This window comes from Pseudonaja textilis, chromosome 1 (assembly GCF_049901715.1).
Source record: "Pseudonaja textilis isolate UNSWEBS1 chromosome 1, rPseTex1.2, whole genome shotgun sequence".
Lineage (NCBI taxonomy): Eukaryota > Metazoa > Chordata > Lepidosauria > Squamata > Elapidae > Pseudonaja > Pseudonaja textilis.
Genome location: NC_141990.1, coordinates 232,698,802 through 232,712,697, shown reverse-complemented (window position 1 = coordinate 232,712,697; position 13,896 = coordinate 232,698,802). Strand labels below are relative to the sequence as shown.

Genomic DNA, 13,896 nt, shown 5'->3' with positions numbered 1-13,896 from the left:
TGGTGCTTAAAGCTACAAGTTACAAACACCCAAACCTTGGTTTATATATTTATTCACCCAAACTTAGTTGGTGTATCATTGTTATACCCAACAGACTTCGAACACGCAAACAAGCTAAATACACTACTAACATGGGCAGCATCCTGCCCACACACTTTTATCTTTCTTGGTGACTTCAATCTACCTCATATTAACTGGACCCTTAATGAATGTACAACTGAATCCACACATGCAATCTTCTACAATGCAGTAACAAATCTGGGACTAGAACAACTAGTAACCAACAACACTAGACTTAACAACTGCCTCAATCTCATCTTCTGCAATAGTTTGAATTCAATTTACGGAATACAAATTAAAGAACCCTTTTCCAACAGTGACCACAACATGATTGACTTTTGTCTCAACATACATCCACACAAAAATCATCACAATGACCGAATCTTCAATTATAACTTCAAAAAAGGCAACTATGATCTTATAAACAACGATCTCTCATCCCTTGATTGGCAATTTCTATTCTCTGAATGCAATACTGTAGAAGAACATTACAACATATTTTTACTTGAAGTCAAAAGAGTCATCAAACTATATGTACCATTAACAACTCCCCAAACCAGAAAAAAACAAATTACCCAAAACAATAAGGAAATTTCAATCCAAAAAGAAATCACTTTGGCAGAAAAACAAATCTGGTCACGTTGACAACTTCAAAAACCACCAGATAAAAACTGAATGCACCAATTACCACATTAAACAAGAAGAAAACCTACTACGCACCAATTCCACCCACGCTTTCTACAATTTTGTAAACAACAAACTAAAAGACTCAAGGTCCATCCCACCCCTGAAAGGACCTAATGGTAAAGATTGTAACACCGACACTATTAAAGCCAACTTCTTTAACACATTCTTTGGCTCAGTATTTGTAAACAGCAATGGATCATGCCCAGTATTTCCTAGTCGAACCATAGACAACTACAATGATCAAATACATATCGATTTTACAGAAGATAATGTTGAAAAAGCACTACGCAATCTAAAACCATCTCTATCTATTGGACCGGATGGAATATGTACCTACTTCTTAAAAAAGCTACCCAGTGCCATAGCCGAACCTCTAAGCATAATCTTTGAAAAATCTTTCATGACCAGCTCCTTGCCAAAACTATGGTCACAAGCCATGGTCATCCCCATCTTCAAAAAGGGAGACCCCAGCCTAGTTGAAAATTACAGACCAATCTCTTTTTTAAAAAATAAAGTTTTATTTGGGTTTTCACACACACAAAATACAAGTAAAACATCTTTTTTGAAAATAGCATGGTCCCGGGTTGAACTTCTTTATACAGACACAAAACTCAATTTCATGCTCCTTTTTGTATTCTATTCCATATCTTATACTATTCTACATTTTCTATATAGTTTTTCCCCTCTTTTAATTTTCTCAATTTTATTTTGATTATCTCATCTCAATTCAAATAATTATATTTATACTTTTGTCTGTTCTGTTTCAATTTCATATTATCTTTTCTCACTAAACAAATTTTCTCCTGTAGTTACTAATTGCAGTATGACACCTTTATATCTTTTAATTATATCCATTCAACTCTTATTTAAACTTCAATATATACCTTAAGGTTATGACCTTCAATATAATACATAATACATAACTTCCAATCGAATTCTGCTTGGTACATTCTTATAATACACACTATATTCTTTTTAAAAAAGGATTATAAATATATGTAATTATAAACCCTCATTCCATTCCAATTCAGTTCTATCATTAATAATCATTAAAGTGTTAACATCTTTAACTTTACTTTTCAATTAAATATCATACTTCCTTAAAGACACATATAATCTCCATAATTATTTTTTCCCTTATTTCTCTTCACATATGTTTTGTAAATCATTAAATATTCATTTTGTTACAATTATTAATTGACAAGCATTCCACTAAGTTATGATAACTATTTTATCAAACATTTTAATCATACATTGTTTCATATTTTCTGAAATTATTTCTATTTCTAATATAACAATACTATCTTATGTGCCTTTGCAGAATTCCTTTTTCCATTAGATTTTCACCCATTATCCCTAAATAGGCCCTGTTTCTCTATATTTTGTTTCTATCCTTTACAACTTCTTTTCCTTTCTTTCTTCCCTCTCTTCTTCTCCCTCCCCTTTTTACCCCCTTGTCTCTCTACTTCTAATTATCTCTTCCGCATTTCCCTCTTCTGTTGCTTTCTGATTTTATACTTATTTTTCACTCTGTTCTTTTTTTGGGTTGTTTTTCACAATCTTAAACTTTCCATTCTCTTTCTCCACTTTCCTTTCCCCCCCCACCTAAGATTACTTGTTCATTAAAGATGGCTTCTTCTTTGTCCCAATCTTCTTGTTCTGCAGGCATTTCTTGTTGTTTCTCAAAGTTCCAAATCTCCATTTCTAAGAACTGAAATACGAAGCCAAAAGAACCTCTCCCTTCTTGTGCATCTTCTTCGTACTTTTTAAGTTCCATTTTCAGTTCTTTCAAAAGTGGAGCCATTTTAAACAGTTTTAAACAACCACCCGATTGATTTTAGTCATTCAAATGCAATAACGAAGAATCCAGAGATCACCAAGTAATCCAAATAGTCCCAAGCTGTTTCTTCTTATTTCTTTTTTCACTTTCTCTTCCTGGGGTTTTACTATTTTGTTGCAATGTTTCAGTTAAGATGTATCTTTTGGAAGTCTTGTTGAGATTTTGCTGCACGTTCTTTTTAATTCCAGGCAATCTCCTCCCTTCCAGATCCTGCCCTTTTATTCTTTTTCTCTCCTTTCCTGTTTTCAAAAACTTTTAATTATCCAGAAATCTTTATTATCCCTTTGACTTTTTATTTTCAGCATTAAATGCCTATTAATGTCAAAGTGGATTTTTTTCCAATTCCTTGCTTAAGTCACTTAGCTGTCATTATAGGAAGAGGAGAAAAAAACTCCAAATCCTTTCCCTTTTCTCTCTCCTTCACAGCTTAGAAATCTTCTTAGGGAACAATGTTATTTTTTTTTTAATAGTTTCAATTCCAGGGTACCTTATTTGTTGCTTTTCCTGTTTGACCTGGCCAACCAAAACTTTCTCTTCTTATCTTCCTCCTGCACATTCTTTTCTGGCCGAGTTCTTCTTTGTGGTGGCCATTTCTGACCATCGCTACAACTGCCTTCGGGAAAGGGAGTAATGGCCAGCTGGGGAGGAGAGATGAGGCTCTCCTCAACCCTGCAGGCAGTCTCCTCCTTCTTTACCACCCCAATGGGGTGGTTTAGCCCTGAAACCAGCCGGCTCGGGGTGCTCCAGTGGCGAGCACGGATTGAAACCGTACAGAGACGCAGTTTTGGTTTGTTGCTGAAGAAACTCAAACCGGAGTTCCCAGACCAATCTCTTTATGCTGTGTCACCTGTAAAGTCATGGAATCAATTATTAACCAATCCATCATCCTCCACTTAGAAAGAAACAACCTACTCTCTAATAAACAATTTGGTTTTAGGAAAAAACTATCATGTAATCTGCAACTCTTACACTGCAAAAACATATGGACTACACAACTCGATCAGGGCAAAGCAACAGACGCAATTTTACATAGACTTCTGTAAAGCCTTTGATTCAGTGGTACACAACAAACTACTCCTAAAACTAAAATCTTACGGTATCTCTGGACACCTGCATTACTGGATAGAAGCATTCCTGTCAAACAGACAACAAATGGTCAAAATTGGGAGCGTCCTATCAAATTCAGTACCTGTCAACAGTGGTGTCCCCCAAGGCAGTGTTCTAGGACCAACTCTTTTCATACTCTACATAAATGACCTCTGTGATTATATCAAGAACAACTGCATTCTCTTCGCTGATGATGTAAAGCTATTCAACACCACAGACAATACTGCTACCTTTCAAAAAGACCTTGACTATGTATCAGAATGGTCAAACAAATGGCAACTTCAAAGCTCAACAAATAAATGCTCTGTCCTACATATTGGCAAAAAAAATCAGAAAAAAAATACAGTCTGAATAGTCAAGACCTTGTTGATGATCCAAACTCTGTCAAGGATCTTGGAGTACTCATCTCTAATGATCTAAGTGCTAGAGCCCACTGTAACTACATAGCAAAAAAGGCATTAAGAGTTGTTAACCTAATCTTATGTAGCGTTTTCTCTGGTAATATTACACTAATAACTAGAGCATACAAAACATTTGCTAGACCAATACTCGAATACAGCTCATCAGTCTGGAGCCCACATTACATATCTGATATTAACACAGTTGAGAAAGTCCAGAAATATTTCACAAGAAGAGTTCTCCACTCCTCTACTCGTTGCAGAATACCTTATGCCACCAGACTTGAAATTCTAGACCTAGAAAACCTAGAACTACGCCACCTTCAGTCCGATCTAAGTATAGTATATAAAATCATACATTGCAATGCCCTACCTGTCAATGAATACTTCAGCTTCAACCATAACAACACAAGAGCAAACAATAAATACAAACTCAAGGTTAATCGCACCAAACTTGATTGCAGGAAATCCGACTTCAGCAACAGAGTGGTCAGTGTCTGGAACACTCTACCTGACTCTGTGTTTTTTTCCCCAAACCCCAAAAACTTTAACCTTAGACTGTCTACTATTGACCTCACCTCTTTCCTAAGAGGTCTGTAGGGGGCGCGCATAAGCTCACCAACATGCCTACCGTCCCTGTCCTATTGTTTCTTTTATATATATTTTTTTTTATTTTTCTTATATGTATCCATGTATTCATAACTATGTTTTTACTTATACCTATTATCTTGTAAGCAATTGACAAATAAAATAAAAAAATAAAAAAAATCATTAATAATATTAATAGATCCTGTTACCGTATTGTCTAAAAGGAAGATAATCCTTAAACTGAGATAATCCTCTCAAGGGTGAACAAGAAATGTTACAAACCGCAAAAATTCCTAGGCAATGCTTTCTTAATCTATCAACCTAGGTGTCAGGCTTTGATGATTCTGGCTGAACACACCATCTGTCCCTCAACAAGTGCATGCTTAAAACATGTATATATCTCCAGATACTAAATGTATATACATAGAAACCTACCTAGCCACACTACAAAATAATCGCTGATTTATTAACTGATTACTTACCTACAAATATCAACCAATCATTTTCACAGTTGAGTCAAGGAAAGAGAGAGAAATAAAACTGGATGGAATTAAGGCAAGACAAGGAGGAAAGCAAAGGGATAGAAGCCTTACAATGTCAACTTTGGCAGATAATTTAGCTCCACTAAACTCAGGCAAATCTTCAGGCAAATGTCTACAATCATCCAAACTTTTTAAAAAATGATGTCTTCAGCCCCTTGCAACTTTGCCCATCTGGGAAAAGATCCTATCCAGGAAGGGCAATGTTTGAATGGCATCACCTTATTTCCTATTTGGTATGCTTCGTAAATTTCTGTCAGAGTTTGCTTACATTGCACAGTTTGCATAATTATTGATTTTAATCGTTGTGCATACATGAAAAAAAAAACATCTTTACATATAGAGAGCCAAGTAGTACTCAATAGAATCAGGACTGTTAAAACATTAACAAGATTTGAGGAAGAATGGTCATTTTATTATAGTCCTACAAAGCCATGATAATGAAAAATGTCGCCATGATTTAAGTTCCATTTTAATCCTGAGCAGAGGATCGTGTTACTGTAGGTTACTTTAACTGGTGCTAATCCTTTAGAATATTCTCTTCTCCATATCTAATCCAATTGGACTTCTATGGAGTTCTGTATTTTTTCCTCTTTCTGTAATTCTTATTGCTAGTAATTAACAGTGGATTATTGATCCAACTTCTAAACCTGCTGCTATGAAATCTAAATGCAAGCCTAGAAGCCTAGTGAAGGAGGCATCTGCCAGGGATGAGTGGCAGGAGCCAAACTTGCAATCCTTTCTTGTCAGCTGCCTCTCTACCATTTATTTTTATTATCCTGATTTGCCAAGACAATATTTTATTCTGTTCTAATTCTTTACTGGACTTCCAATCTACTAAACTTATTTTCACTTTTTAAATTCTGAAGCCACAAGTTGGGCCCAATAATATGTATACTCCTCACAATATAGCTACTTTCCAATTACTTTTGACCTTTTTGTGTGTGTGTGTTTTAAATCCTAGAATTATGATCCCCAGTTTGCAGCACCCAAGTTCCTTTTATAAATCAGATGAAGAAAGGGGAAAATCTGAATAAACATATCTGTTGGAGAAAGATAAACAATGTTTCAAAAGCAAGTAAATCTGGGCTTTATTATTGCCTTTGGGAAAACTTCCATAATGAAAATATAAACACAGATGTTAAAAGTGGAAGGGCAGAATAAGTTATTACTGGTATGTTATTTAGAGAGTTAATATTTGAAATTATGTATTTCTGAAAGCATTGTTACTCTGAAAATATAGTGCTCGTGTTTGCCCTCAGGCAAGTCTGAGGTAGTTATCTTAAATAGAGTGTGTTCCTCTTTGAGGAAGAACAATGCATTCAAAGCATGGCAGAGAATTTATCACCCTCCAGATAGAGCTGGGCTAGATTCCAGTTTCCCTATCTGCCATGCTGGGTGGTCTGAGAGGACTACACCAGCTATGCTATTCAGGTAGTCTTTGACCACAATTGCGTTCAAAACCTCCATCACTAAATTTATGTGGTTCATAAGTGAGATGTGCCTGATTTTACAACTTTGTTTGCTGTGGTCATTAAATGAATCACCACAGTCATTAAGTAAATCTGGCTTCCCCCATTGACTTTCCTTGTTGGAAGCCTCCTGAGAATATTGCAAATGGTGAGCATATGATTCTGGGACACTGCAGCTGTCATAAATACATTACATGTTGCCCAAATTTTGAGCACGTAACCCTGGGGATGTTGTGATGGTCATAAGTGTGAGGACTGGTTGTAACCCACCTTTTTCAGCATCATAATTTTGAACAGTTATTAAATGGTCATAAGTCAAGGGCTATTAGTACATCCAGTAGACCTCCAGAAACTATATCTTCTTCTAGTAGACCTTCACTCAGTCCTCAACAAAGCCAGCAATGACGGGAGAAAATTAAGAAGATGAAGAGAAATAGAAATGGGGATACCAAAAAACAGTTGAATTGGGCAGGGATATATGAGAGTAAACATAATTCGACCAGCAGCACAATTTGAATATTTAGGGAGCAACTTGGAGATGGCAAAGGATGGTTAAACAATCTTGACCCATGGAGGAGAGGAGGGAAGCTTCCTAGGAATTGGGTAGGAATCTGTTTCACAAATAAGGAACATGGAAGATTTAGAGAAGTCAGTGGAAAGCAGCTATAATGGCACAACCTTTCTCAACTTAGAGCCATCTAAATGAAGCCCAAATAAACTTTGTTTGTGGGGATTATGGAAAATCACATTCTCAATTTTCCTCAGTGTTTCAAGTTGGCTGCTGTTTTCTGAGGCAGGATGAAAATTTATTTTGTCCATAATCATAAGGGAAAGCTCTGGAAAATAATCAAATTGAATGCAGTGACCTAGAGAAATATTAATTATTCTTATCATTAGATCAGAGGTAGCATGCAGATGGTGCATGCAGGAAGCCCCATCTTAATTCCTAGTACTTCCACCTAATGGATTTCTTGTACAAGAAAACTATCTGTGACACAAAAGAGCCAAGCACTGTGAGAGCAGCAACTACAACTGGAAATTGATTTGATTCAAGGTAAAACTCAATTTCTTACTTTCAAAATAACAAATACATAACTTAGAAAAGTTCTCCAATTAAAAAAAAGAAAATATTGGTGTGAGAGGATAAGATTTTTTTCCCCGCGTTCCACTCCTGCAGCTTCAGGAGCTTGTTTTAGTTTTATTGGAGAATGCAAAAAGGAGAATACAAAAATTTGCCATCAATTCATTTAAGGAAAAAAAGGCTTAAGTACATTTAAACAACTTTATATCACAAAATAGTTGTAAATTATTTTTTAGTGTGTGGCTGATCTTGTTAAACACCTCTGCTTAGTCTCCTTTCTACTAATGGGGCAACAAACTACATTGCAATGGCTGTTGTTTCATGCCATCAAAGATCCTATAGACAGGGATGGGATTCTACCTGGTCGGACAGGTTCTATAGAACCAGTTGTTATGATTCTGTGCAGTTCGGAGAACCAGCAAATCACGCCAATGGGTGGCCCTGCCCACTCACTCCTTACCTAGCATGCATGCCATCAACCTTGCCTGTGTTGTGCCTTAGCCTAATTTTTCGTAAGTTGCTGTTTTTCCTCACCCCCATCCCCACAACCATCAGCTATGCCCGGAGATTTAGATTATCTAGAAAGCAGGAAATGGTTGGATTCATTCCTTTCTAGCAGAGCTGAACCTTCCTTAGGACTGAAGCTTCTATTTTTCAGTGCAGACTCAGGTAGCAGATTTCAGAAAGATAGATCTCTGAGTGAATCTGTGATTCTGTGAGCAACTCAATCTGCCTGCCTGCTTTGCCTGATTTTGGGTAAAAGTTGCTCCTTTTTATAAAAAAAATATATCAGTATTTACATACATGGTGTGTTGTGAGTTAATTTGTGAGTTTGCTTGCTAGAAAACTTTATGCAACAGACTCAGGCAGCAGATTGCAGAAAGGTAGATCTCTGATTGAATCTGTGATTCTGTGAGCAACTCAACCTGCCTGCCTGCTTTGCCAGATTTTGGATAAAAGTTGCTCTTTTTTATAAAAAAAAATCAATATTTACATAAATATTTACATACAAACCACACCCAGCCAGTCACATGACCACCAAGTTATGCCCAGTCAGCAAGCCATGCCCACCCAGTCATATGACCACCAAGCCACACTCACAAATTAGGCCATGTCCACAGAAACAGTTGTTAAAAATAATTGAATCCCACCCCTGCCTATAGACCAGTGGTTCTCAAACATTTTCACTTCAGAAACCCCTTTACATTCTTAAAATGACAGGGCCCCAAATAAGTCAAAGTTTATGTGGGTTATATCTATCAATAGGTAATGTAGTAGAAATTAAAACTGAGAAACGTTAAAATATTTATCTGACTTCATGCACCCACTGAAAGGGCCTTGGAGCCTTCTCCCCATCATTCAGTCAGAACTGAAAAAGCTTCTTGGATGAGAAGTGAAAACGTCTTCAAAGAGAAAACAACAACAAAGAAAATCCAGTTGACTTTTGGAAAGCACCTTTGGGATAAGCTTCTCTTCTTAAGGGCATGCAATTAATTCATAAGCCTTCATAACAGATGAAGTTAATACAATTACCGACAACATAAATTATCTTCCATACAAGTTGATTTAGTATTTCCTGTTGGTACAAAGTTAATTTTTTGGAACATTATTGCCCATTATCTTAGTGGATATGAGGGTAATGTATTGTAACAAACAATTCCGGCTTTTTCATAACTGACATTGAATTTCAGCAGCAAAATTATCAATTTCGAATGGGGAGGACAGAATCATCAATATTTTCTAAAATAATCTGCTTAAAGAAGAGGAATATAAAAATCAATACATGAAATTTAAATGTTATTGTCCTATTGCTCATAAGATAAAGATAGATGATAGCTTATTTCCTTTTGTTTCTTAATGTAAGCTGCTTCTCTTTGGAGCTTGTTATGAGATATGAAACTTAGTTACTGTCTATGGAGATTCTCAGTCATCCAGGTCATGGTTATATCCCAAAGGTGCTTTTTCAGGAGGCAACTGGACTTTCTAGTTTTCCTTTGAAGATGTTTCATTTCTCATCCAAGAAGCTTCTTCAGCTCTGACTGGATGGTAAGGAATGTCAGAGCTGAAGAAGCTTCTTGGATGAAAAGCGAAACGTCTTCAAAGAAAAAACAGAAAGTCCAGTTACCTCTTGAAAAAAAAAACCCTTTGGATTAAGTGGTTACTGAATCTCTGATTTTGGCACGTACTGTCACCTGGTAGGGAACAAGGGGGGAGATTTTACTTTCTATGCTTGGAGTGGGAAAGGGAAGTGAACAGAAAGAGCAGATGGCTTAAAAGAAAACATATAGGGAAGAAAATAGTGATTAAACTTACCATGACAGTTTTGGAAAGCGCTGTTGTTTTTAGCTCTGTAAGTAGGAGAAGTTTAAGGAACATGGTGGCATTTCTCTTCTCAGGAATGCCACTGGAGCAGACTTCTCTATTGAATGCTAGCAAGTGTTATCAGCACTAGCAAGTAACTTACACATTGTCAAGCTTTATTTGTGCCTATCACATCGAATTCATTAACTTCATACTGTATTTCTTAATGTAGATCTTTTCTGATTTGCCACCTCTGAAGACTGTAATTTCAGAATTCCTTAGCTGAGATTATGCATCCCCCTAATCCATGGAAAACACGTTTTACTATGGCCAATTTGGGACTTTCCGCACATTTGTTCCTCAAAATGAACTTCTTAATGTGGTGATTATTATCTGCTTTTTAGTGCATGAGCTTTCATCAGGTTTTCCTCATTAAACTGCTCCATATTTAAATAGTGGCTGTGCTGTCAATGTGCCTGACCTTGAAAAGAAAGCAAGCTCGAAAGAGGGGGAAAAGGAAGAGGGAGCCGAGAGCATTAAATATTTAGGCATGCAGAGAACATGACTCCTGAAAGGCAGGGATGTGGTAGAGTCTGGAAAAACATGACCTGCATGCCAAGGGAAAGGCTTCATGACTTACTGATGATGGGAGAGGCATTTGCTGAAAGGGACAGAAGACAGTGAAAGAAAATTCTTTTGACATACCTTGTCGGTGTAGACGAAGAAGAGAATCACCACCGTGAGCTCCAGCACAAATATAATTAACAGCATGATAAAAAACTGTCAAGAGAAGAGGGAGTGGGAGAGAAACAAAAATCCAGAAACATCAAAATTTGGTTTGTCTTCCTGACACCAAGCAACACATACATTCATATACAAAAGGACTGGGCTCCTGGCTAGCTTTGGTTGGAGTCTGTGTAGTACCGCTTTAAATGCAGGTGGAGGATCCACTACTTGGATGTTCTTCTGCACAGGAAAATTAGTGTGTCAAAGAGAAGGCTAGAGTACAGCTTGTTCTCTTGATATACCATCTTGATACACAAGTGGAGAGAACACTTTTAAACACAGTAGCATCCAGTGATTTGATCCTTACCTGAAGGCTGAAACCAGTGGTGGGATTCAAATACTTTTACCACCAATTCGGTGGGTGTGGCTTGGTGGACGTGCTTTGTGCATGTGCACACACTTTGTGTGTGCGAGTGTGCCAAATGTGCACTTTGCGCAGGCGCAGAGGCGTTCTAACCAGGGGTGGGATTCTACCAGTTCTCACCTATTCACTAGAACTGGTTGTTAATATTCTAAGCAGTTCTAACCTGTTGTTAGAAGAAATTACTGGCCTAATCCTGTAAGGAAGGCAGGAAGGAAACATTCTGCTGTTGCTTACAGAAACTACCCCTCCGTTAACCCTTATTACATTCTTGGCAGGACTAGACTTCCTATCTCAGGAACGTCTCTGGAGGTTTTTTCACGTCCTTTGCTGGTACTTTGCTTGTGTGGAGTGACCATTCAAAGTTACAATGGCAGTGAAGAAAGTGACTTATGACCATTTTTCACACTTACGACTGTTGCAGCATCCCCACAGTCATGAGAGGCCAGGTGAGGAGATGCATGCCTTGATGTGAGTGATATTGAGTAGGCCACACCCAACCAATAATCACCAAGCCATGTCCACCCAGTCACATGACCACCAAGCCATGCCCACTACCTAAGCCATGCCCACAGAACCGGTTGTTAAAAATTTTGAATCCCACCCCTGGTTCTAACTCACCTTCTGCAAGCCTGCACAATCCCAGTCGCTTCAGCAACTGCTGCACAACACTCTTCTGTGCCGCACAAAGCAGTTGTGCTTCAAATTCAGCAGATAAAAGTGAGTTTGGGAGCCCGGGTGGGTGGGTGAGCCCAACAGCAGAGTACAGGGAGAACCGGTTCGGTCTCCGCTGCTCATTGCTACTACCGGCTCGGCAGAACTGGGCCGAACTGCTAGAATACCACCACTGGCTGAAACAGTGCATCTTGATAACAGTGAGAACTTGGATGAGGTTATCTAGATGCAGATCAATATTCCCCTATTTAGTGGGTTTGCATCTGATGTGTAAGGACTATAATCACAAGAGTTCCCAGCAAACATGGCAGCCATACTGATCAGTAATAGCAAATAGCAATAGTGTTCAGACTTATATACTGCTTTGTAGTGCTTTACAGCACTCTCTAAGCAGTTTAAAGTCAGCATCTTGCCCTCAACAGTCTGGGTACTTATTTTATCAACCTCAGAAGAATGAAAGGCTGAGTCAACCTTGAGCTGGTTGGGATCGAACTCCAGACTGTGGACAGAGTTAGCCTGCAGTACTAGTTTCTAACCATTCCACCAAATTCAAATTACCTAAGATAATTTCTTAAGATAACAAATATGCAGCCAAAGACATGTGGTGAAAACTCCCTAAAACATAAGATAGTTTAAAATCTGCATATAATATTGAAATAAGCCTAAAACTATAATGATAATTAATCAAGAGACAAGATCAGATATTAAAAACATGCATATTATTCTGCTGATTTGTTTTTGTTTTGGTTATGAAAAACAACCTCAGATGACTTTGAGCTAAATGGATGAGCCAAGTAATTTTCCAACCCAAAAGAATTTCCTTTATTTACTGAATTTATAATTTTTCCTTTCCACTAGCAATCCTGCAATACACATAATACTTTTGCCTCCAGCAATTTTTCTGCTTAAAATCGCTATATATGTTGTTCTTTTTTCCCTCCAGGGCAAAAGGTATTATTTCAAGGAAACAACTACAGGATGGTACTTAGTGACAAAATAGATTAAGAAAGAATTAAGCACCCTTGCCTCTGTTTTTCCACCACTCTGCTTTGTAGAACATGGGATTTTTTAAGAAAATAAGTCAACATAAAGATACAAACAACTGGAATGGGGAGAAAATTGTTTAGATCATTAATAATATCCTGTCATATAAATACATAATCCCCAATATATATTTAATCAGAAAACAGTAAGAGATTTATACTTGCCCTATTCCTATTTTTGGAATACCATTTTCCATGCAAAATTTGCACAGAAGAATGCATCCATTACAGAAAATGAGCACCCAAAAATGGATTTATATTGAAGGAAATCACAAAATATATTAAAAAAATGAATTTTACACAAAAAATGTATACATTAAGAGAAATGTGTACTGAAGGGATGAATACAGACATGGCAATTGGGAAAATGACTGTAAGGATGGGGAAAAATGAAAAATAGGGATATTTTTATATATTTGTTTATATATATATTTGTTTTCTTAAGTTTTCGCGGGTACTTAAATGTATGGTATTCAGCTTTGTTCAGGTATTTTCCCACATCATTATAGTTGTGCTTTTAAAGTTGTAGCAATGTTTCGGCAGAATCTTATCTGCCATCATCAGGCATATATGGCATATGAGCTCGGGGGGTGCGACAGCTGGCAAAGCAGCCGAACATAAGCCCAAACTCTGGCTCAGATATGTAAATGACACTTTCGTAATTTGGCCACATGGGAAAGAAAAACTGGACAACTTCCTCACACACCTTAACAACCTATAGCCCAATTGACAACTTCACCATGGAAACAGAAACCAACAACCAACTTCCCTTCCTGGACGTCCTAATTTACAAAGAACCCAATGGCTCCCTAGGACACACCATCTACCAGAAAAAAACACACACCAACCGCTACCTAAATGCATAATCCCATCACCACCCTGCAAAGATCAACTCCATAGCCAAGACCCTCATCTCCAGAACCAAACGCCTAGCTGACAAACACCACCTGAGAACAGA

General features: G+C 37.4%; 1 protein-coding gene across 12 annotated transcripts in view; it reads right to left on the bottom strand.

Annotated features, from left to right (window-relative positions):
* The window catches only part of TSPAN4 (tetraspanin 4), a 754,211-nt gene that overhangs the window by 71,110 nt on the left and 669,205 nt on the right, over window positions 1-13,896 (bottom strand). For all 12 annotated transcript variants that reach the window (XM_087920957.1, XM_087920956.1, XM_087920962.1 and 9 more), the window contains one exon: window positions 10,779-10,853. In XM_087920957.1, coding sequence (XP_087777083.1) covers window positions 10,779-10,853 — 75 coding nt within the window. The remainder of the gene's footprint in view (window positions 1-10,778; window positions 10,854-13,896) is intronic.